This window comes from Telopea speciosissima, chromosome 1 (genome assembly GCF_018873765.1).
Source record: "Telopea speciosissima isolate NSW1024214 ecotype Mountain lineage chromosome 1, Tspe_v1, whole genome shotgun sequence".
In the NCBI taxonomy this organism is placed as follows: Eukaryota; Viridiplantae; Streptophyta; class Magnoliopsida; order Proteales; family Proteaceae; genus Telopea; species Telopea speciosissima.
The window spans coordinates 9,446,716-9,470,276 of NC_057916.1; the positions used below are offsets into that span (position 1 = coordinate 9,446,716).

At 36.7% G+C, this 23,561-nt stretch overlaps 3 protein-coding genes across 3 annotated transcripts; 2 read left to right on the forward strand and 1 right to left on the reverse strand.

Moving 5' to 3' along the window:
• The first annotated feature begins 1,847 nt into the window (after nt 1–1,847).
• LOC122668655 (cell division control protein 2 homolog A-like) lies at nt 1,848–10,666 on the forward strand. The gene is made up of 7 exons (XM_043865195.1): nt 1,848–2,034; nt 2,186–2,370; nt 7,134–7,254; nt 8,997–9,174; nt 10,102–10,264; nt 10,394–10,481; nt 10,616–10,666. The coding sequence occupies exons 1-6, from the start codon at nt 2,026–2,028 to the stop codon at nt 10,479–10,481; spliced, it is 744 nt and encodes a 247-aa protein (XP_043721130.1). The 5' UTR covers nt 1,848–2,025; the 3' UTR covers nt 10,616–10,666.
• A 2,690-nt stretch (nt 10,667–13,356) lies between these two features.
• Nucleotides 13,357–16,363, forward strand: LOC122668650. The gene is made up of 2 exons (XM_043865190.1): nt 13,357–14,252; nt 16,206–16,363. The coding sequence occupies exons 1-2, from the start codon at nt 13,395–13,397 to the stop codon at nt 16,338–16,340; spliced, it is 993 nt and encodes a 330-aa protein (XP_043721125.1). The 5' UTR covers nt 13,357–13,394; the 3' UTR covers nt 16,341–16,363.
• Nucleotides 16,364–19,368: 3,005 nt separating this feature from the next.
• On the reverse strand, nt 19,369–23,091 carry LOC122668659 (chaperone protein dnaJ 8, chloroplastic). Its single transcript, XM_043865198.1, has 3 exons — nt 22,853–23,091; nt 22,666–22,743; nt 19,369–19,615 (listed from the first exon to the last, which is right to left on the reverse strand). Exons 1-3 carry the CDS (start codon nt 23,054–23,056, stop codon nt 19,490–19,492), a joined length of 408 nt encoding a protein of 135 aa, XP_043721133.1. The 5' UTR covers nt 23,057–23,091; the 3' UTR covers nt 19,369–19,489.
• Nucleotides 23,092–23,561: the final 470 nt, after the last annotated feature.

Here is a 23,561-nt window from a genome sequence, read left to right on the forward strand (position 1 = left end):
AAGAGGAGGTACTAATGCTTTTTTATAACACTTTAGTTTGCAAGGTTATAAAATGCATATGGGTTTAGCTCTGGTGACTAACTCTATCTCCTTTGATTTTAGGACCCAGTTATTAAGAAGTTAGGTAATTCATCATTTGGAAAATATTTTAGTAGGTTGGAGAACTCTCTTCAAATCAACCCTTTCCAACTTAAAATTATTTCAAGGCTCTCATATGAATTCTTAAGAAGATTGAAAAAGTCAAAAGAGTTAACTTTGTGATAATGGCGATACAAAGGGACAGCCTTGTAGATTGGAAGAGTATATGTAAATCATTAGTTTTTTTTGCTTTTTAAAAATTTTTTTTTTTTTTTTTTTATGAAATCTAAAGGGAATATTAAATTCAAAGTAACGGATTGATCATAGACGAGACTTATGGAACACTGATAGGGTTACTCGTTTCTGCCCTTAGAAATCTCTGTGTTTTTCTTCTCATCCTGATTTAGGTAAAGATTTTGTTCATGGAGATGAATCAGTTCTAAACCAGTGGTTCTACCAGCTACCTTAATGTAATCCTAGATGGGGATAAAGCCAACTAGAACCAGAACCAGGATTTACTAGGGTTTAATGGATTGGCTAGGGTGGAATTAGATAAATAGTGAAGTTAGGGTTAGGGTTTGAGAAGGAGATTAATGTAGGGATCTAGGGTTTATAATGAGTATTATGGCTAGGGGCTTGGATCGAGTTTCCCAAACAGTGAGGGGGAGATTTGGTCCAAGTTTGGGCTGCTTCTAATGGTGGAATCAGGTTGGGCAGGTTTTAAGTTATGGAAGTGATGTTTGGAGATGGAGGGATATTAGGGTTTGGCTTAGAGGGTTAGGAACAGAAGGGTTTGGGGATGGAGATTTACTTACTGGTTATTGGATGGATCCTTGAACTGGTAACAGATCTGGATAACTGAGCCATGAACCTTCAAACAATCAGCAGTAGCAAACTTGAACAAATCTGAATGCACACGAATGAGAGAGACAGTGAACTCATGAAGGCTATCGCAGCCTCACCTTCACAGCCTATCTCAGGACAGTGGAATGCAACAAAGCAAATTTCTTATTCATTAAATCGTGGGGGGCTCAATGGAGCTCTTACATTTTATAGCCGTCAATGCTGGACATGAAATATAAACCCTAACTAGGACTAGGACTCAAAATAGGAATACGAATGCCAACTAGGACTAGGACTCAAAATTAGGACTTCTAATTAGGATTCAGATTTGAACTAGGAATCCTCATTAGAATTACAACTCAATAAAGAATAAAACATAATAAAAACAAATAAAACAAATACTAATCTAAATCCCCACGATTGCTGTTGGTGTAGGGAAGAATCCCTACACCTACCCGATGGCTAATTATGCTGGTGTAGGGAAGAATCCCTACACCTGCGGCTGGTTTTAGACAGCCAGTTTACATCATACTTGCTTTTATCCATTGTTTTTTCTCCCTTCATTCTTTCTTTCTTTTTATGTTGACCTCAGTGGTCTCATGTAGTTTTAACGTTCTCATGTGGATTCGAGGTAGTATTTGCTTCCTTTCTGGAGGTCATTCTTTTCTTCTTTCTGGTTTTCCAGCTTGATATTTCATTTGGTATCTGGATCACAGGCCCATGATCTTTCTATATTGTTTATTAATGTCTGGTAATTCTATTGGTGGATATGCATGTCAGTTCTGTGTTTATTTTGGATATTCATCTTGGATTTATGTTGATCTTATGATTGCTGATATTCATCTTGGATTTATGTTTATCTTATTATGACCCTCCCCAGACCCCGCAGTGGCGTGAGCCTCGTGCACTAGGTATGCTCTTTTAAGATTGCTGATAGTTGTATTCACTTCCCTACTTGTCTTGTTAGTTTAATATTATTCTTGAATTTGGTTTACCATCCAGTTATCTTACCTTGCAGTTGAGCATGTGCATGACTTTGGCTTTTTCCATTCTCATTTTTCTGATGTTTTTCTTTGTGCAGTGAAGCAATTTGGTTTGGATTTGATGGACCAGGTAAAGGGTCCCCCTTCCTGCTGGAGATCCTTTTTTTTGGGTTTGTTGTGGGTCCTCACATGGTGAATCTGGCAGTTTGAGAAAATTTGAGAAGGCAGCCATTTTCTTTTTTCTTTGCCTTGCTTGGGTTGTAACTTTTAAAATTTGGCAGTATGAGAAAGTTGAGAAGATTGGAGAAGGAACTTATGGTGTGGTTTACAAGGCTCGTGACCGTGTGACAAATGAGACTGTCGCTCTCAAAAAGATTCGCTTGGAGCAGGAAGATGAAGGAGTCCCTAGCACGGCAATAAGGGAAATCTCCCTCTTGAAAGAGATGCAGCATGGCAACATAGTCAGGTTCTTCTGAAAATCCAAGTGATTCCTTTATCTATTGTGGGGTGTGTTTTACATAAAAAGAAGGGAAAAAAATGTATGATGTAAATTTTTTTTTCCCTTCGAGATGTGGCAAAATGACCATTGCTTTCCCCATTATGATCGTTTTGATCCTGGACTTAATATGTGAAATCTTGATGTTGCATCAGTAGTAACTTTGTTGGCAAAGAAATGGCTTCTATTCTTTACCAGGACATATAAGAATGAGATTGTTCGCTCATTAGCATTAGTAATTTAGAATGGATCTTGAAACTGTCTGTCTAGACTATGGTTTTGCTTGTTCTCCTTTAAATTGTTTCTCTTGTGCTCTGTGTTTCTTGAGCAATAAAGTTTCGTAATAATCATAGAAAAGAGCAAAAAACTGAAGTAAGTGTATTTCTCCCAACTATTCTAGGTTGTCAACAAGGATTCTGCTCAATAATTCGGCTTTATCCAGGACCATATCCTGTCTTGAATCATAAGTCAGCAGATTGGCAGCAGGCCAAAGTTGCTGATTTTGTGGTTCAGATTGGAGGGTCAACAGTGCCCTAACAAAACAGAATAGTTTCCTTATTCTTCCCTTTCTAATTTTTTTAAAAATATTTTCATATTTTTGGAAATTAAAAATAACTATTTACCATCAGGTAATAATTTTCGACACTGTGAGACTGTAGATCGGCCAATGATGATTAACACATATATAATTGAGCCCCATCTAGTTTATATAAACCTTAATTTTTTTTTTCTCATTTTTATTGTAGGAAAATATTTTTTTAACCAGAAAAATAAAAATATATATAAACAGAAAAAATTTTCAACACCGTGAGGTCTAGATCGGCCTCCAGTGTCTGGCATATAAAATCCCATCACCAAGCAGCAGGTATTTATCATATTTTTTCAAAAAATAATTTCTGGGAAAAAGTTGTTTACTTGATATTGTTGAATGTGGCCAAATCTCAAGTTTCCAGCAGTTTTCTCCTTCAGGTTGAAACAGGCAGTAACAATGAGTTCTGGTCGACCAGAACTCACAAAATGGTGTAAATATATACCTAGCATTATCATTTTGGCGAGAGGGTACAAACAGTACCAAAATTTCGGCGATATCTCATTTATTTCTGTCGATACAGTGTCTGTTTTCTATTTTGCCTAGTGGTTCGACTCAGTGACTTCAAAATTCTCGAAATTTCCGAATATATTGGTGAATTTTGCGAACCATGTCACAAGGTCAGGTGTATTATAAGGGAAACTGGATGAATGCAGGGATCGTAGTTTGAGGAGAATGTCATGCAATCTTTCAGACTCAAATTTCGCATCCTAGATTGTCCTACCTGCTTGGGGTGTTCAAAGCTCTTTTGTCATCACTAATGTTTTTCTCTGTTGCTTGTATTTTTTTTCCTCTGTTTTTTTTAACACCTTTTCTTTTGTTACAACTAACAAAAAACTTTATCTTTTTCATGTTAGGAATGGGTTTTGGTGGCTTCTGACTTACCTAATTACTTTGTTTAGGCATTATTGGATCATCAGAATTTGCTATTTGAATTTTAGTTGTAGATTATGTTGCCATTAACCTCCTAGTCCTAAACATAGTTAGTAAGTTTGCGCATCAATTACCTTACCGGGCCGTATAATTCAAATTCCCGACTCTTACGCTATTCTATAGGGTAGCTTAATCCCGTACACGACTTTTAAAAGCAGCCATATTAATCGTCGTATTAAATGCAGTATTAATTGCTGTATTAATACATATTTATGTATTTTAATTTAATTAAACAAAATAAAAAACTAAAACCTAAACCTAAATGCCGCATTAATTTCTGTATTAATCATCGTATTAAATGCCATATTAATTGGTTGTCTACTTATTATTATTTTTTTTACTGGTACATGCTATTATTTGCTTTGGTAGATTGTGGTTGATGGATTACCTATCAACATCTGTTTTGATAGACATGGTTAAACTTAATTAATATTAGATGTAGAGATCCAAAAGAATGGGAAATGATTTCAAATTGGAAAGCCATATTGGTTTAAGTGTTCATGAATGCATGAGAAGATTAGAATTTAGTTGCAAAAAAATCAGTTTTCTCCTTGATTTTTACTAGGATAAACCCGTATTTTTGCTCCGTACTATTTTAGAGCAACTGTATTAAAACACGTATTAAACGTGTACCAATTAAGTGCCGTACACGTTTTATTGCGCCTGATTTTTTTTAAACAAACTATTGTCATGTAGGCCGATTAATTGCCGTACGTATTCATTCCCGTATTATTGCCGTACCCGAACTTTACTAACTATGGTCCTAAACATTACAAATTTTGGACTATAGTTTTAAATATTAATGGTTCAAAAAGAACTATCTCTGTCAAGAAAAAAAGGTAATTTTTGGGTTCTAAAACTTTCTTCTCCAACCCCAAAGTTTAAACAATTGCATCCTTATCTTCTGGTTTTAGACATTTTTTTAATTACTTTTACTTGTGTTGCCATTCTGACTTAATGAACAGACAAGACATACCAGTGGATGAACTAATTGATGATTTGATCCTAACCAGTCTCTCTACTGTTCAGTTAATGATCTGGTTGCCAAAGACATGTAGAAACAGAAAGATTACTCTCATATTTGATGTGAAAGAACATCTCCACTGTATCTGTTCCATATACAAGCATATCACTTCCCAAGTTCCACAGTTGCTATGTAAATACCATTGTTCCTATAACTTTCTTAGTAGGCTCCTGTAGTTGAATAAACTTAGGCTTTCACATTTTGAGGTTTGGGAATCTTCGGCTGGCAGAAGAAATGGGTGTGAGAGGCATATCCGGCTGGTTTGCTTGAGAGGGTTATGGTAAACAACAATCCATCAGTCCTGGGGAACTGACCTATGATTTATCAATGTTGTCTGAAGGTCTTGCCAATATTTGAGTGGAGCTCATTAATGTAAGACTAGGGTACTAGTCCCAAAAACCCACAAAATTCAAATTAGTAACAAAGCTCAAAATTAGCAGGTTAGGGTTCTAAGCCAAACCAACCAAGAGAATACCACCAAAGTAGGAATCGAGTGTAGCTTGTAGAGAGGGAAGGCTATGCTGAAAGTTTCATACAATTTCAGTGGTGGAATTGGGAGATATAGCATCAACACCAAAATAGCAGGTAAAGCTCTGCAGGCCAAACCAGCCACCAGTTGGGGCTCAAGTTTGGATCAAGTGGAGGTCCTTTGGATATGAAACTCCTGCTGCAATTTTGAGAAAGATCTGGTGAAGGGTTGGAGAGATCTGAGTTGGTGATGGAATTAGAAGGTTTAGGCTGTAGAGCAAACCAGCCCACAGAATGGGCTCGAACTGGGATCAAGTAGCCCCCCTTGTGGGTGTGATTCAGTCCTCAAAATCCTGCTGGAAGCAGAGTGCAGGTCTTCAAGATACAGTGGTTTGATTGGGACTGGAAGCAGGGGCAGCAACAGGCCAGCAATATGGTAATTTGATCCTCCTTATTGAAGAACAGCAGCAGCAGTAGCACTTGAGTGATCTTCTCAATGGATGGAGCAGTCACAATATCACAGCAGCACTCAGAGGTCGAAGGAGGGACAGTGAAGATGGAGAGGATAGAAAATAGAAGGTTGGGGAATAGATGGATTAGGCTCTCACAGCCAGGCTCCTTCGGCCCTTCAAGTCACACACAACTTGAGAAAGGATGAAGAAAATAGAAACTTAATAAACTGCAACATAAAATAGAAACTAATCTAATTAACTTGGACTGAAATAAAAATAGTAACAAGATAAGATCTTCACTCCTTCAAGATGATAGCCAAAATCTTCATGTGGTCCCCACCGAGGGTAAATATCTGCCAGCACTTGAAGTCCAAAAACATGTCAATAAATTGACAAAATGGCCTTCACTTAAAGACTTGAATTCTCCAATAAATAAAATACTATTCTGCCCCCCCGCCCTCGGTTCTTCTAGTAATATTCTAACCAAGCCAAAATAAGGGTCTGTAACACTGCAGTGTTTTGGCCTTTTCTTCATGTTTTGATCTACATCACTCATCCAAAACAAAGGGGCAGGGGAAGATATTGAGGGGAAAGTGAATATGACGAAACTGAAGGTTAGGAAAGGGAAGATAAGAGATTGTCATATCTGAGGGTCGAAACGGCTTCAATATCTTCGACCTTGAATAGGTCATACATGAAGCGCTAGAGGTAAGTAAACAAATTCAATTTTGGCTTTTTTGGAGGAGATGATTGTGAGAAAAATCGTTATGCAAGTGGAATTGAGGGACATGAAAGTGTGGTATAATGCAGGAAAGGGTTAGGCACCATTGTGACTGGGATAGAAACAGGGAGTTAAGAAGTTGCTGCAGTAAAAAGTTAAAGAGTTAGAAGAAAAATATTCAGGGGAGTAGGGACAGTAATTGTTCTTCTGCAAGAGAAAAAAAGTTGAACAGTTAAATCTTCAGATGGCAGCGGCTTTATAAGTCTGGGAGGCTTTGGTGCTCGCTTTATCCAACAAGGTTTGGCATTCTAAAATGGTTATTATCCCTTAGGAAGCTTTTAACTCAAGTGATTTAAGAGTTGAGGTTTCTCTTTGGCTAGCTGATGTAGTTAATGTTATTTAGCTGAAGTGACTGCCATCCATATATGTTTTGGGAATGTGATTTTGCTTTTTTTTTAGTGGACTTATTTCTTGGGTTGGTATTGATGGGTTCTTGTGTTAATTGACTTTTTTCATTGCAAGTTATTAAATGATTCTGGATAATAGGTTACAGGATGTAGAACACAGTGAGAAACGATTGTATCTTGTTTTTGAATATCTGGATCTGGATTTGAAGAAGCACATGGATTCGTGTCCAGAGCTTGCTAAGAATCCGCATTTAATAAAAGTGAGTGAGATCTTTCCCCTCTGTAGAAATTTCTGCATTCTGTTAGAAGCATAGTTGTCAAGGTGTCGCCTAGGCATCCAGGTGACTTCAGGGTGTCAAGGTGATGCCTTACCTTACTGGATGTAGGTAAGGCGACCAAGGACGCCTTGGTCCGCCTAGGTGCTGGGTGGATGCCTTGTGTTGTTTTGTATATAATATAGATTCTTTCCTAACCTTTTTATTTGGCAATGTACAAGATTATTTTGCTTGCCATACATGGAATCATTGAATCTTAAACCTTGCTATGGTGTTGTTTCTGCCTCTTAGGTTATACTGTTATAGAATTTTCTGCTAGAATCAATTCTGGTCATATGTGACATATCAAATATTATTGATTTGAATTACTATAATATTTTCTTTGTTCTATTTATATGTAGCTGCTGGTTTTTACTGCTAGTTTGTTATGAACTATCGGTCAGTCTTTCAATGGAGGTTAAATTATATGTAACGCTGGAAAAACACTAGAGCGCCTTGTTGCCTAGGTGTCCCTCCACCTTGGGTTGCCTTCACAACTATGGTTTGAAGAAAAAACTTTACTTTTTCAAACATATTCAACTGCTACATTGTGAGATTTGGTGTACATTTGTAATGGGAATTTGCCATTACTGAAAAGAAGTAAATAAAAGTCTAGGTGGTTGTATTGCTCACCTTCTATGGTTAGCTGCAGGATTGCATGCTTAGTATGATACTCATGAATCATAGTTTCTTCCCAACCAGTGTACAAGGTTCTAAATCTGGATTTCGAGGCTAGTTTCGGCCAGCCCCGAAACCGAAATATGCCACGTTTCGACCATATCTCAGTCGAAACCTGGTACTTTCTCCAGGTCAAGGTTTCGAGTCCCAGAAGTTGTTTTTTTTTGCCCTGATTTTTGCTGTGCTACCAATTTTTGACATTTTGAACCCAATCCATGCATTAGTTTTGCATAAAGAACACTCAAAATGGTACTTGTGGTTGTATATATTTCATTTACTTAAGATATTATTCATAAATAAGCAAATACGTTAGGTTCTAAATCTCGGTTTCGAGGCTAGTTTCGGCCAGCCCCAAAACCGAAATATGCTATGTTTCGACCACATCTCGGTCAAAACCTGGTACTTTATCCAGGTCAACTCGAAACCTTGGTTTCGAGGCCCAGAAGTTGTTTTTTTGCCCTGATTTTTGTTGTGCTACCAATTTTTGACATTTTGAACCCAATCCATGCATTAGTGTTGCATTAAGAACACTCAAAATGATACTTGTGGTTGTATATATTTCATTTGCTGAAGATATAATTCATAAATAAGCAAATACGCCCCATTTGAATCCAACAAGTACCATTTTGAGTGTTTTTAAAATGGTATTTGCTTATTTATGAAAAATATCTTACGTAAATGGAACATTTACTTAAATGATATTTGGCATAAAGAAGGTGGTTCAACTAGGTTTAGGTCGAAACTCCCAGGTTTCGTCAAGTTTCAATGGGGATAAGTGAATTTATATGGGTGGTTCAGGTCGAAACTACCAAAATATGGCTGAAACATGTCGAAACCAGGTACAAACTGGTACCACATATCAGTTTCATCTCAGTTTCTTGTGAAACCGAGATTTAGAACCATGCTAGTGTACAATTATCACTTTTTCTGGACTAACTAGTATTTAAATGATTATGCTATTAGGGTACTTGTTTTTAAACCTCATGAGGTGATTTTACTTTCCTTCTCAGACGTTTCTCTATCAGATTCTTCGTGGAATTGCATATTGCCATTCTCATAGAGTTCTCCACCGAGATCTGAAACCTCAAAATTTGCTAATAGATCTCCGCACCAATGCATTGAAGCTTGCAGACTTTGGATTAGCTAGGGCATTTGGTATTCCAGTCAGGACATTTACTCATGAGGTAGAGTACATTGCATTCTATATTCTGGTCTTTCTATCTTTTTGTTGCTTTCTTCTTAACCTAGCATCTATGTATTAAGAGTGATAACTATTTCTTAGCTCTCTTTTGCAATGGAACCTGATTATTGTTCATTGTGGTTTGAGTATTATTTGTAGTTTCAGTTTGGTAACTTCTTCTCAATCGTCATACTCATACTTATTTTAAATTTTACTTGTTTTGGGAAGCAAGAAGTAATGAGGCATTTATGCTAATAGAAGAAATGAGATCTTGTATGAAGGTACATGGGCATGTATGATTCGCTCCTGTGCCTCCTTGACATAGCCAGCAGATAAAACCCCACCACATTTCCACTCTGACATAACACCCAACAATCGAAGAAAACAGTAGCCGTTGAAACTGGAATTTAGCTGCTGCGTCTCCCTCAGAATTGGTCATGAGTGGCCAACTGCAAGCAATTCAATCGTCATATTTTATATTAAAGTGAAGTACCACGTTTTCCCAGGTGTACTCCTATTTCGTATCTTGTCTGCAGATTGTTTTGCATAAAATCTTTAACCATGGGGCAGCACAGCCTCAAACAACTGGAGGAATATTGCAAAATGTGATAAAATTTCGTTAAATTTTTTTATGTTTTGCAAAAGAAATTCTTTTGAGGGCTTTTCAGAAAATATTGAAAGTAGGCATGTTATTAGACTTCTGATTTCTCAAGAGCAACTAGAGTACAGAGTTGAACTATTATACAGGTGCATTGTATGTCTAAGGTTGGCAGAACCTTTTTCTAAATGTTTGTGCACGAACTTTACCCGGTATATGGTGTATCTCAATTCCTACATAGACAATTCAGATTTGCAGTACCTACCAAATGCATAATACGTTCCATTTTGATTCTTTTGTTCTATGTCTCTTATACTTTCATAATCCTCCTTCCAGGTGGTAACCCTCTGGTATAGAGCACCAGAAATCCTCCTCGGGTCCCGCCATTACTCTACTCCGGTAGATGTCTGGTCAGTGGGTTGTATATTTGCTGAGATGGTGAATCAGTGCCCTTTGTTCCCTGGGGATTCTGAGATTGATGAACTTTTCAAGATTTTCAGGTTTTATTGCTTACTTATAGTTACACTATTTTGGTGCATATATCTCTTCTTATTGATATTTAGTGCCTGTATTTTTAATTTATTATCCTTCCTAGTGTTTCATATTCACAAGTGGTCTCCTGTCTGAAGATATATGGGCACTCCGAATGAAGAAACATGGCCTGGAGTGACTTCGTTGCCCGACTTCAAGTCTGCCTTCCCCAAGTGGCCCCATTAGGTGATTGGGTTTATTGTGTGGTTGCTATTTTCTTGGATATTTGTACTCAAACCCTTAACAGCTGTCATTCTTTTAGCAAGATAATTTCAGAATATATAATATTAAGAGATTTAAAACATGTCTTCATGGTGCAGGATCTGGCAACTATGGTCCCAAATCTTGAACCTGCTGGAGTTGATCTCCTTTCTGTAAGTTTAAAATTTTTTGATATATTGAAAGCAAAGTTGCATGAAAGTATAAAACTTCTTTGACTAGTTCAACTGAGGTGTACAACTGTAGAATAAATAGGAAAGGCAAAGCTTATAGTGTGATGGAAATTATTGGATGCACTTTAGTGTTTTCTCCAGAACCTTTTATTAACCATTCACAAGGAGAGATTTTCTGGCAAAAGGGCACATGGTCTACCCTTTTTGAATGGTATAAGATCCACTAACAACTTGCTGAGAGTGCCAAAGCTAAGTCCGCGTGACTAAGATCTGGACGGCATGGTGGTTATTGAATTATTTTGGGTGACACCTCTGATTGGTACCCAGAATCTTATCAGTAATATTTTTCTGATAAAAAGGATATAGTTATCTTTCAGGCTCAAGGACTGAGGTACTTGAATACTTGTTGCTGCCATTACTTAGACATGCCCCTGTAATTTTCCAGAAAATGCTTTGCTTGGATCCAAGTAGAAGAATTACAGCGCGGAGTGCTCTCGAGCATGAATACTTCAAGGATCTTGGTGTTGTACCTTGACCTTCCTGTATCTTCATCTCTGGAAATGATTTTGGATAGTATGTTGATAATAGTAACGATTCATGGGTTTACTTGTGTGATACTATCTGTTTTCAGTAATTGTTTTCTTTTGTCCCTGTATCTGGGACAATTCACACTTAACTGGGGACATCGAGTAGCGGAACTGTAGTTTTTCTAATAGGTTGTGCATGTAAATAAAAACTGCATATAAATGGTATTTATTTTAGATTTTCTTGAGTTAAAAAGCAAATATGGTTAAAAAATTATTATCAGTTGGTATTGCAATTTGGATCCTCTACTGTCGAACTGTCCGGCCCGATCTTACTGTCAAGACACAGTAAGGCGATAAATGGTCGCCTTATCCCCACTCGGGCAAGGCGCCCGTTGTGGACAATTTGGATATCTTGAGTGACAGATCCATAGCTATGAGAATCACCAATTGCAACACCCCCCCCCCTCCCCACAAGAAAAAAAAATCCCCAAACTCTCTTTTTGTGTTGCCTGTGTACACATGGCTGGGTTTGCCACCTCTACAACCAATGAATAGGTTGGATCAGACACCGTTGATAATGAGGAACTTTGGTTGGGCTACCAGGCCTTGCTTGTTTTAGTGGGCCGAATGAAATGAGAGGGTTATTAATATCATCTATGGGAAAGAGTTCCTATCACTGTTACACATAATGGCTCCAATTGAATTCTGATCAATTTCATCCTCGATGTGATGAGTGCAAGTCCCTCTCTTCCTCGTTAATTGAGGCCCATATCTACTTTGTTTAATGTGCCCTTAACCTTCGCGCCAAAGAATGCATAGAGTGTCAAGTAACACGTGGGGCCTATATAGAATACTGTTCATGGCACCATTGGGTACTATTCATCCCAGACTCTTCTATATAAAGCCATAAAGGGGTGAGATAGAACAAGTCAATATAGAACATAGAAGAAGAGAACCTTCTTTGATATCTTGTAATATTTCTCTATGAGAAGTAGGAGGTGTTCTAGGTTAGTGTGAGAGAATTTTTATTTTTCACCTCCGCCACATCTTAGGCCATTCTCTAAAAACTGATATTAGAGTCAACTAGTTACAGGTATGTTGTCACAATGGATGTACATGTCTCTGCTGTTAAGTATGAAATAGAGAAATTTAATGGATTAAACATTTTTAACCTATGACGACATATCAAAACGAAAGCTCTACCGATTATGCAAGGGTTGTATTGTACGGAGCTGTAGAGGGTAAAGCTAACTTATCTATAAGTTTGTGAGAAATAAAGAAGGAAGATTTGCTGGCAGTGGCTCATTTCTCATGATATCACCTTCAACTCCAAGTCAATGCATGAAACCCGAAATCAAACTACAAGCTGATCATGTATTAAAAAGGGTTTCTAAAGCAATGACTCTCAAGTCCCAATTCTAACCGAACATGCATTATTCCATGAGTGTGTTGATTGTGTTAACAACAATGAACAACATCATAGCCTAACCACATTGCTTAAAAAGATTTTAGACATTATTGTGTATGAATTGAGAATTGATATTAGATGATATTACATGACATGTATACGAACTTACAATAGATTGTGATGTATATATATATATATATATATATTAATTTTCGATGTTAATTAGAAGTAGAAATTTAAGTAAAAAAAGTCCTCAATTTTAATGAAAATAATGCTTTTTTTTAAAATAAAAAAATGCACAATTTTCATGTGAATAGTGCCTCTCTTTTTTTTTTTTAAATCCGCGTTTAAAACTTGTAACATCAATTTTTCGAATATTACAATTTTCAGTTTTTTTATTGTTTTATTTGATAGTTCATTTCATGTACAAATTTTTTTGTCGTTTACGTTTCTGTTTTTTTTCTTTTCGGTTTTTGCTAACTAATATGACCCTACTTCTTATCAGTATAGTATATTACATGTAGTGAAGTATTTACCAAATTTTTTTTAAAAATGTAGTGATTAAGTGAACAGTGACACTGACACTGACACTTGTCTCCCTCTCTGCCCTTTCTCTCCGTGCCTTTGAATGAGAGGATATCTGTTTCCGTTTGATGGAAGAAAAAGGATAGAAAGTCTTCGATCCACTCTGCGATTCTCTCTTTGTTGTTTGAACCTTTTTTTGTTTAAAGGTGACTTAAGGGTCTCTATGTTGTTTCATCGATAAGCCGGCATGGAAGAACTTGGCGAGTTTCAGGACTGGGAGTTGCTGGGTGTTGTCCAATCACCCGTTACCCTTGAGAGTCCGAGGGATTTCGTTGAAATCGAAGGCGACTCTGAAGGCGTTATCATGTCTGATTACTTTTCTCTGCATTCCGAGAAGAGATACGCAAGAACAGTCTCCGAACGTGATCTCTGTGAGGAGGTTTCTGTTGATTCTGATAATCCGAGCTGGGTTGATCCAGGTTCGGAGCCTAGGCATGGAGATGATGCCAAAAGAGAAGTGGGTTTCGAAGGAATCGTGCTTGCGCATAAGAATTCGGGGGAATTTTGGTCGGATTCGAGCAGTGAACAATCGGTTTCCAGGAAAAACGATTTGGGTTGTGGTGATGTGAGAGACGAAGTGGGTTTTGAAGAATCTGGAGAAAGCAAACGAACTGAACCTAAAAGCATGGATTCGGGCGAGTTTTGGTCCGATTCTGGTGGAGATGGATCCTCTCCTGCGAAGGTTGAGAACACTGAGGGAGACTCTGGCTCAGTCTCTGGTGATTACGAGCCTGAATTTGTACCAGAGGGGCTAAATGGGTCGAATTCAGGTGCGATCATGGAGGTTGCACCAGAGGGAAGTGAATTTTTTGGAGTGGCAACCATCTCGGGGGAAGAGGCGAAAGCAGGAGAGGAAGGGAAGAAGAAGATTGTTTGGTGGAAGCTTCCTTTTGAGCTTCTGAAATTCTGTGTTTTCAGGGTTAGTCCTGTTGTGTCTCTCTCTTTAGCTGCTGCAATGATGGGTGTTGTTATCCTAGGCAGGAGATTGTACAAGATGAAGAGAAGGACCCGGGCCTTTCCGCTTAAGATCACTGTGGAGGATAAGGTCAGTTGTTCTTAAAGATCTACCCTTTTTCTTTCTTTTATGTTGATTGCATGAACGGCAATCTGGTAAATTATGATTTAGTTGTCATGCTTGATTATTCCTTTCCTCTTCTTTATCTGTGGAAATTGTTGATTATTGGTTATTTATTTATTGGGAAGTTTGCTTTTATTTTATTTTTGTGTGGCATGAGTACTAACTTTGGGGATTAAGTAAATCTTTTTAAAATAGAAAGTAGTGGATGTAAAACAAATTTGAAAACCACTTATCTTGTAATTTCCGTTCTTATCTAGTGGATCTAAGAAATTTTCTCATTTATTTATTTATTGATAATATGGATGATTTGTAATTGGAATTTGGAACTCTGCTTTCTGTTCAATGTCAATACTGGCTTTGTTTGAGCCTTTGAGGTGTTTCATGTTCCGTTTTCCTTTTTTTCTTCTAAGGAAAGTCATATGAGTTTTCTGGGGTTTTTTGCTTTGAGATGAATAAAATTTCCATGTTAAAAAATTATGCACTTTCAGGGATGGACTTACAGTGTGAATAAATCAATCTTTTCTTTGCCCTTGGCCACATCACCTACAACCTCTTTTAGAGGCCATTTTTGTAATTTTCTTGCCCTTCTCCTCCCCCCCCCCCCTCCCCCTCCCCCTCCCCCTCTCACTTCTCTTTGTTTCAGAATTGGACCCTTTGCAATCCCCACCAGGGCTGGAAATTTTTCGATTGAGGGATTTCAGGTTGGTTCGTCTGGGAGTTGGGGATGGGAAGGTGAGGTCGTCAATCGAGAAGGCAATGAACTCAACGGCTACTGAGGTCAATTCTCGACTTCTCAAATCCATCAAATGAGCTGTTCATTTTCCGACTCTGAACTTCAACTCGCCGTCGAAACCCTAATGGAGAAGTTGAAAGATCACTCCCATTTGTTTAAAATGTTTAATGTTCTGTTTAAGTATTTAAAATATATGGCATTCTGTTCAGCATATTTGGTAGAAGTAGGAAAAATGTGACGGATTCATTTACACATATGAAAGAGGCTATAAAATTTGCTGTTTATTAGCTTCTATCTTGACCAAGACTTGAAATTTTGGAAGCATGGAATGCTTTTTCAAAGTGTATCTTCCTCTTACAAACTGTATATCATGACCTTAACGTGTTGTTGCAGTTTGTCGTTGCTACAATACATGCCCAACAGTCATTCTTTCATGGTAATCATGTAATTATATAAGAGTAAATTGTTTTAAAGCTGCAAAAAGTGTCACGTGGGAGCCACTATTTTTTATGTAATTTTTGTATTCATTATTTATTTATTTAGATGGGGGCAGGGAATGACAGGTGAGTGGTTGCAGGTGGGAGAGATAGGCTAAAGCTTGGGCAAATTTCCCCTTTAGAGTCTTTCTTTTGTTGTAATCATATAAAAATAATTATCATCTTAAAGCAGGAAATGTCAAATTGGGAACTCGGAGCATCCTTCTGTTATGATTTATGAAAGGGTATTGGTTTTCTGTTGAATGTTTATTGTACAATATAAAAATTAAGGGGCAATGTCCTAGATCTAAGAGAGAGGGGAAAAAATTACAAAACAAGTCGGTTTACAAGACAAAGTCAAACTTACTTGTTTTGTAATTAATTTTCTTATCTCATAGATCTAGTCAATTTTCCCTATAATTAATTGGAAGGATTATATGATGGTGCACATGGTGTAGATGTATTTTGGCTTGTGTTTCAAGTGGCCTCTTTCTATGTTCTGCTCTTACGCTGTATCTTCCTTGGGTTTACTATTTTTTTGTCGCTTCTGACTCCTCTTGCTCTGTGCAGTTCTACATTTACATGAAATAATGCTTGATGTCCTTTCAGTTTACCTTTGTGCTTCTGTTTTCTTGGTTAAAGAATCTCTGAAAGTGGAAGGTGAAACATTTATGCTTTTGTTTCCTTTTCTGATGGTTCTTAAATCTGCAGAAGGTGTCTCAGTTCATGGTCCGTGCTGCACGTCTTAATGAAGCATTCTCAGTTGTTCGTCGTGCTCCAATAGCACTACGACCTTCACTGCCAGCAGCTGGGGTGACTCCTTGGCCTGTCATGAGTTTGAGATGAAACCTGTTGTGTTATAGATGAGGGAAAGATAAGTTCTACAAGGTCAGTTGCTGGAGTATAGTCTCACAGTTTTCCTGTATGTAACTAAGTGCTTCGTTATAGTAGCTTCTGTTTTATATTTAATTTTTATGAGGTTGTTAATTGACTTATTTGTTAGTTAACAGTTCTATGCATATTTTCTAGATATTCTTTCTGTTCTTGTATCTTCCCCTCCCTGGCAAAACACCGTACGCGTGCTTCAGTTCTCAAAATTGTCATTTCATCCTCTGTATGACATTCATTTGATTGAGATGGAAGTAAATTGGCCAAATTTCTGTAATTAATTGACCTTGTAGCTAAAGTCCATCCCAACAAGTCAGATGCACCACAAGTTGTGTATAATTTCTAGTGGGGTTAATCTAATCTGTGGGATTTGATCATTTGATGTTATCAGCAAGTGGGCATGCATCATATCACAAAGCACAAACAATATTGTTACCTCTACTGTATAACTGGTCTTATATGAGTTGGACTTGTTATGCTGACAGGCTGTGAAAAGTAGGGTTCAATCAGGCCAGCCAACATAATCCTTTCTCACTTGCACACGTTAGAAAATTTACTGAATATTTTTAATGGAAAATTTCAAGAAATAGCTCGTATCATATGTAGGTTTCCATGCAAAATTTACTATCATGTCCTGTTTTTATTTATGCAGACATTGTCGCTTGGTGGCTCTTCTCAGTGGGTAGTGGATCAATATCTTACACACTGTTCTATCACCCCTCTGATTCTCGAAAACACTTCAGGTTTCTTGTTATCATGTCCTGGTTTTGACATGTATGTATATCTCATATACAATATTGAATCTGTCTTGCCTTGTGCAATGCTTGGATGACAATTATATATTTATGCCCTCCTCTATTGATATATATTGATGCAAAATGCAACTAGTACTTTGAGGTTTTTTTTTTTTTTTCATTAATCTTTTGAGTTCAGGTATTATTATATGACCAAGTTAGACACCTTGGCATGCCATGGATTCTGATTCCATGTCCATTACATGAACAGAACATCTTCTACCATCATTTGATCTTTGCATCTCTTTCTTTAATGGTCAAGATACATATATTTTTTTTTTATTAATGGAGAATCTCTACTGTTGGGGCTATTGGTATTGATTTCTTCTGGTGCCAATGAATAGATATTAGCTGGAAGATGACATGAAACGAATATATTGTGGCAGTCTGAGCCTCTGAGATGGTCTATTTTAGAAAAATGATTAAGCTTTTGTGCACTCATGTGAGTTGAATGTTCCATGATTTGGTTGATATTCATTAAGAGTCATGTTTTTGGATCTAACTATTACTCATTTGGTGATTCAATGGAGACCTAAACTGAAACTAAAACAACTCAGGGCCAGAAATTTTCAGCCCTGACCCCCGCCCTTAGGGACTGGTATCTCTCAGCTCAGGCACTGTTCAGGCTCAGGACGGGCCAGAATGGGTTAGGGCTGACAGGGCCAAACTTGCACCCCTACTCTAAGGCTCTTACACATTTTGAATCTTTATTTGTAAGAAAATTGAAATTCCAAGAAAATCTACTTGATTTAAAAATTCCAAGAGAATCCACTTAACAGTCTTTTCCATCTTTTTTATCAACATGAATTTCTCAATCCACAATTCTAATGGTGTGTAGAAGTGGGCATCCGCAACTCTCCCGCACTGGTACTGAGGCTGACATCCTTATATATATACGTTTTTGTGGTAAAATGACACCCTTATATTCAAGCATCAAAATATCGTGCACTTGATGCTGACATTAAGGAATATACCGTTGGCTCTGTTTGGTTGGGAGGGAAGTGAAGTGAAGTGAAACATTTGTATTTCCTGTAAAATAAATATATTTCACTTCTCAATAAAATATTTATATTTCCCTTTGCAATCCAAATACTAAAAATGGCTTTTCTTGTGAAATACATTTCACTTTTCAAGGAAATATTTGCATTTCCCTTGCAACCAAACAGAGATGTTAAGCAAAATATCTTAACATAATGAAAATCCTTCAACTTTTTATGACTCATGATTGCTGACTCTATTCTGTTTTTGTAAGAAAGTTGAAATAAATGAGAGAACTTCTTCTTCTTCGTTGATTTGGTTTTATTTTCATAAGAACTTGAGATTTAATTCTTGTGCTGTTGTTCCAACCATGGTTTGAGGAATTGGTATCGAACCGTCCAATTAGTTGCCGATACTGATTCTTGGCTGATCCTGTATTGGTGGGATTAAAGATTAAAAAAAAAGTAGATCCGGTATAACCAAATCCTTGGTCCCAACTCCCAAATATCAAAGGTGGGGGATTGGACTCTGTGCAATATTTTGCTGGATATTGGTTCTTCCTCTCTTTTTTTATTAAATCGAAGATACTGGTTCTGTCTAAGCTTCTTTTTCTACTCTGGTTTTATTTTTTGAGAGAGGAAGGTTGTGGAGATAGCTTAAAGAATTGCTTCTTTTGCTTTTAGCTTTGGTGGATACTTGATTGTTTGATGTTTTCCCTTTCTGGTTATTGGGTCCTTTCTTGCCCTGCCCCTCTCTCTTTTATTGCCATAAACTACTTTATATTAGTTCTTATCTAGGTAGTCATCAGTCTTAATCACACAATACTGAGCATGTCACCAACTTTTATTTATTGTGTCAACCAGTGGAGCTATTTCTTTGCTAATTTGATCATTTTGACTCTTGCTATTATTTATTGCTTAGTTGGAAAATCAGGTTTTTAATGGATGTTTTATCAACACATTGATTGAATGAAGACTGATATAGTCAACTCTTCATTGCTTATAGGAAGAGTATTCATTGGATTGTTTACATATCAAATTTCATGACCTATCTAAAGTTCTAAACCATATGGTTCATAGATTTTCTATCGATATTATAGTTACATTCATTGTTTATGTCTTTAGTTGTTTTTGCACATGTTCATTTGTCTGCACGTGCGTGTGTGTGTGTGTGTGTGTGTGAGAGAGAGAGAGACACACACAGAGCACTCTTCAGTATTACATTCCTTGTCCTTTTTTTTCTCAATATTTACACAAATTACACTGAAGAAGAATTTAAGATGCAATATTTTGTGAGGATTGCTTGCATCCTATGCTGCAAACATGTCTTTGAGGCTTAGGATGAATTATAAACCATGGGCATGCCTCCTTCAAATCCCATCCATTCATCCCATTCGTCGTATTCGTCATAGTAGTCCATCTGAACTTGTTGCTCTTCTTCTTCAAACTTATCCATCAAGCTCTGCTTCATATTCAAAATTCAAAGTTAAAAAAAATAATAAAGAAGTCCAAATTTAATTCACATATTGCCCATGTCAATAAATATTAAGTAAAATTTCAAACTGATATGACATTTATGGAGGAACAAAAGCTTTACATGCTTCAAATCCCATAAAGGTGTAAGGGTTGTGTCACGCTTTCAAAACAAGGTGTCCCATGCATGTGAGGGTATCGAGAGTATATTTTGGGGAATATACTAAAACTCTATAAGGGTTTGTGAACCCTAAGATTGTGTGGAGGAAATTTTTCTTTTTTAAAAAATTCAAGGAAAGTGTGCTTAGTAAGAACTTTTCTTCGCTTATTGTTACAAATAAGAAACTATTAAGAGATCAAACGGAAATCATATATATATTTTAGAACATGTGATAGAGATAGGTTACTAAATTTGTCAATATAAAAAGATGATCAATGTTTAAAAAAATCAAGGAAAATGCACTGGGCATGAACCTTTCTTTTATCATTAAAAACGACTCTGTTTGATTTCAAGGGAAATTAGAGGGAAGGAGAGTGAAAACTTACCAAACCTAAAAAAAAAAGAAACTTTTGTAATCATTATTCCACATGATTATATTATTAATTCTAAATTATTCTATTGTTTATATTTGATCATAAAAATAATTTTTATTTTGCATCTAAATCTCTTGGATTTGAAAAATAAGATAAAATTTTACATGTAAAAGCATTATTACTAAATATGATAAAAAATTTAGTAGTTTAAACAATCATGTTGGATAATAATTAGCAAAGTAGCAAAGTTTCTTTTTTAGGTTTAAAATTTTTACTTTCCTTCCCTTTAATTTCCCTTGTAACTAAGCGGAACCAATAGGAACACCTGAGAAACTAAAGGAAAATCATATATATGATAGACATAAGCCACTAAATTTGTCAATATAATAGCAAAATACATCATATAATGATAAAGCTTTAGTTACGAGCATGGAAACTTCGAATACGCCTTTAGTTATGGGTTTGACGGAAACTTTTCCTGAAACCTAAATATGAAAATTAAAAAAAAATAATAATAATAATAATATGGGGGAAAAGAAGGTTTTCTAGTCACTTGGATCCTGTGTCTATACATAAAAGCATGCAAAATTATTATCCTGCCCTCTGTGAAATAAAAAATCTCATCCATGTTGATGCCCCTGTGCACACTCTCATTGGCCCTCACGCTAGTACATGCCATGGGTTACAGAACCAAGTAGTGACCTCTTGCCCTCAAAAAAAATTGAGCAAGAGATTGCTGTTTGTAGCCCCTACACCCGCACAGGGCCAATGAGAGCATGCATAAGGGCATCAACATTATTGAGATTTTTACTTAAATAAAGAATGAGACAGTAATTTCACACACTCCTGTGTCTAAGACCCTAGGCGCAGGAGCCATGCGACCAAGAAGCTTCCTTTTTCCCAAATAAAAAATAGAAAAGAAGTTGTCCCATTGAGAACCCCCAAAACCCTTCATGAAGAGTTGTATTCAAGAGTGGATCCCATCACTATTGATTTCATTGGAAACAACTAAAAATATGAAACAGCAAATCAATAAACATTAATTGGGACTGATTCTTATAAAGTTGGAACAGGGTTTCATGCTAGTTCTGCATTCACTTATATGATGACTCTAATATAGCTTGGCATCTGTAGCAGGATTTGAAAAATAGCATCGGCCAATCCGGATTGGATCGAATTGGTCAAGGCCAATCGATCCCAATTCTGCCCTATCCAGATCGGATCGACCGATTTTTTGCCGATTTTGATCTGGATCATTCGACTGATCCAGACCACGATTTCTAGATTTTAAACCCTGATCTGTATTAAGCTTATTGAATAAGATTGTAATTGCTATATCACCCATCTGTCCCCTTTTTTTTTAAATTAAATGAGAAACCTCTATTATTATTTTTATTTTGATGGTTGAAAATATATATAAAAAAAATAATTTAAAAAGAATGGTCACCTTTATGGTTGAGATGGAGTACAAAATTTTACATATACACAATTCAAAAAGTCCAATTAACACTTGGAGATATGCTGTCTAGCATCATCTACTAAAATTTTATGGTAGATCTTAAAAGATGTTAAAAAATCAAAAGAAGTCTACCCCAAAGAAACAATTTAAAAACAATACTAAGGTCGTATATTTATAAACAATGATTAGCCAACAAATTTGATAAATTTCTATAGAGAATCCCATCTAGACACCATCAGAAAGGGGTAGATGCATGGGAGATTCTGTTCATCGATAATTCGTCAAATATGGGGTAGATTTTGGTCATTTTGATCCTCTTTTTGTCTCGATTGCACTGGCAGTTCTTATTCTTTTGTCACATGGTATGTCAAGTTGGTATGATTTTATTTTTTTTTATTTTTTAAGAAGGTATGAAAGCTGAAAACCATGAAGAAAAAAAATGTGGTTTGGAAAATATATCCACCAAATATAGGGTCCAAACAAAGGCGTTGGGCTCCTTTGTGTAGTGCACATCCAACATCCGACAGTGCTTGGGTACACAGTCTAACACCCGGCCTATGTGTTGGACTGCATGCCCGAGCACTATAGGCCGTCAGATGGTGCGCTATAAAATTCAAACCCTATCGCGCTACAGAGGACCCAAATCCGAAACAAACATGTAATCATTGGGTGTAAATGTGTGATGGGAGAGAGTTAAAAGATGTAAACATGACAAAACTCCGATGCCAAGTAAAGGACTTTGATGGGTCTCTATGGCTTTGGTTCAGATTGTTTCTTCAGGATCCAAATCAAATTCATATCCACATAAAATCACCAATTCTAAGTAAATCCAGTCCAGGAAAACAAATAATAAAAAATTTTTTTTTGAAGAAAATGATTTTCCAAATATTTAAAAAAAAAAAAAAAAAAAAAAGAAAATTCTCATTTTCTTAAACACAAAAAAGTGAAGAAGAGGAAACCAGAGCAGTACTAATTCATATAAACGCAAATCCTAATCCCAAAAAAAAAAAAAAAAATTCACAGACGGAAAAACAGATTTCATTTACCTCGTATGAAGATTTAATTTCCCTGAAAATGTCCTGTTTCACGTGTAGGTTCTCCCCTTTCATCACATCTGGGTGATACTGAAATCCTCAAACACAGAAAAAGGCAAAAAGAAAAACATCAGGAGAGAGGGGAGAACGAAGACGAAGGAGGAATGGATCGATTGGGAGATTGAAAGGATTAATTTACCTTGAGAGCCAATCGCTTGTAGGCTTGTTTAACATCGGCTTTAGAGGCAAAAGGAGTCAGACCCAAAACTGCAAATTCGTCGGAAAATCGCAGAGATCGCGTAGGAAATCTGACACAACGACCAGATTTCGGATTTGCCATTAGGAACCTCAGTTTCTGCATTCCTCCCCCTCCCAATCCCCCGCTCCCATGGTTTCTCATCATCGTATTCTCTCTCTTTCTCTCTCTCTCGTCTGGCCCTCGATTTTCGGATGCCTGTTTTATGTCCCTTTTTTTTTTTTTTTTTGCTAAGATAATTGTTAAAGAATGGAAGGAGATTGGCATCTTTCTTTTCTTTTTTTAGTTCTTTTGAACGGAGGTGATTCGCCTCTCTTTTTGTTCTTTTGTGAAATCAAGCCGCAATTACTAATATTTACCTAAACTTAATCTATATTTACTGAAACTCTCCTATTTCAAATTTATTTTCAGGTTCCACCAACAATCCAAACTTCCAACTCTCCTTCTCCTTCTATAATTCAAAATTCTTCAATAACCCCTGACCACCACCCCTCTCCTGCTCCTCTAGCCCAATCTAAAATGACATAAAAGCCCTGCACCCCTTGTTTGATGGAGTTGATGGAATAATCTCTCGTGTACGAATACCTTCCCCTATTTTATTATAAAAATGTTAATCCTAAACTTTGGTGTGAAGACGATGTTGTTTAACCAT

Coding starts and splice junctions, on each gene's coding strand:
- LOC122668655 (XM_043865195.1), top strand. Junction 2,371..7,133: donor CAGCATGGCAACATAGTCAG/GTTCTTCTGAAA, acceptor TCTGGATAATAG/GTTACAGGATGTAGAACACA. Junction 7,255..8,996: donor AGAATCCGCATTTAATAAAA/GTGAGTGAGATC, acceptor TTTCCTTCTCAG/ACGTTTCTCTATCAGATTCT.
- LOC122668650 (XM_043865190.1), top strand. CDS start 13,395: ATGGAAGAACTTGGCGAGTTTCAGGACTGGGAGTTGCTGGGTGTTGTC. Junction 14,253..16,205: donor AGATCACTGTGGAGGATAAG/GTCAGTTGTTCT, acceptor TTAAATCTGCAG/AAGGTGTCTCAGTTCATGGT.
- LOC122668659 (XM_043865198.1), bottom strand. CDS start 23,056: ATGATGAGAAACCATGGGAGCGGGGGATTGGGAGGGGGAGGAATGCAG. Junction 22,744..22,852: donor ACAAGCGATTGGCTCTCAAG/GTAAATTAATCC, acceptor TGAGGATTTCAG/TATCACCCAGATGTGATGAA. Junction 19,616..22,665: donor AAATTAAATCTTCATACGAG/GTAAATGAAATC, acceptor AATATGAAGCAG/AGCTTGATGGATAAGTTTGA.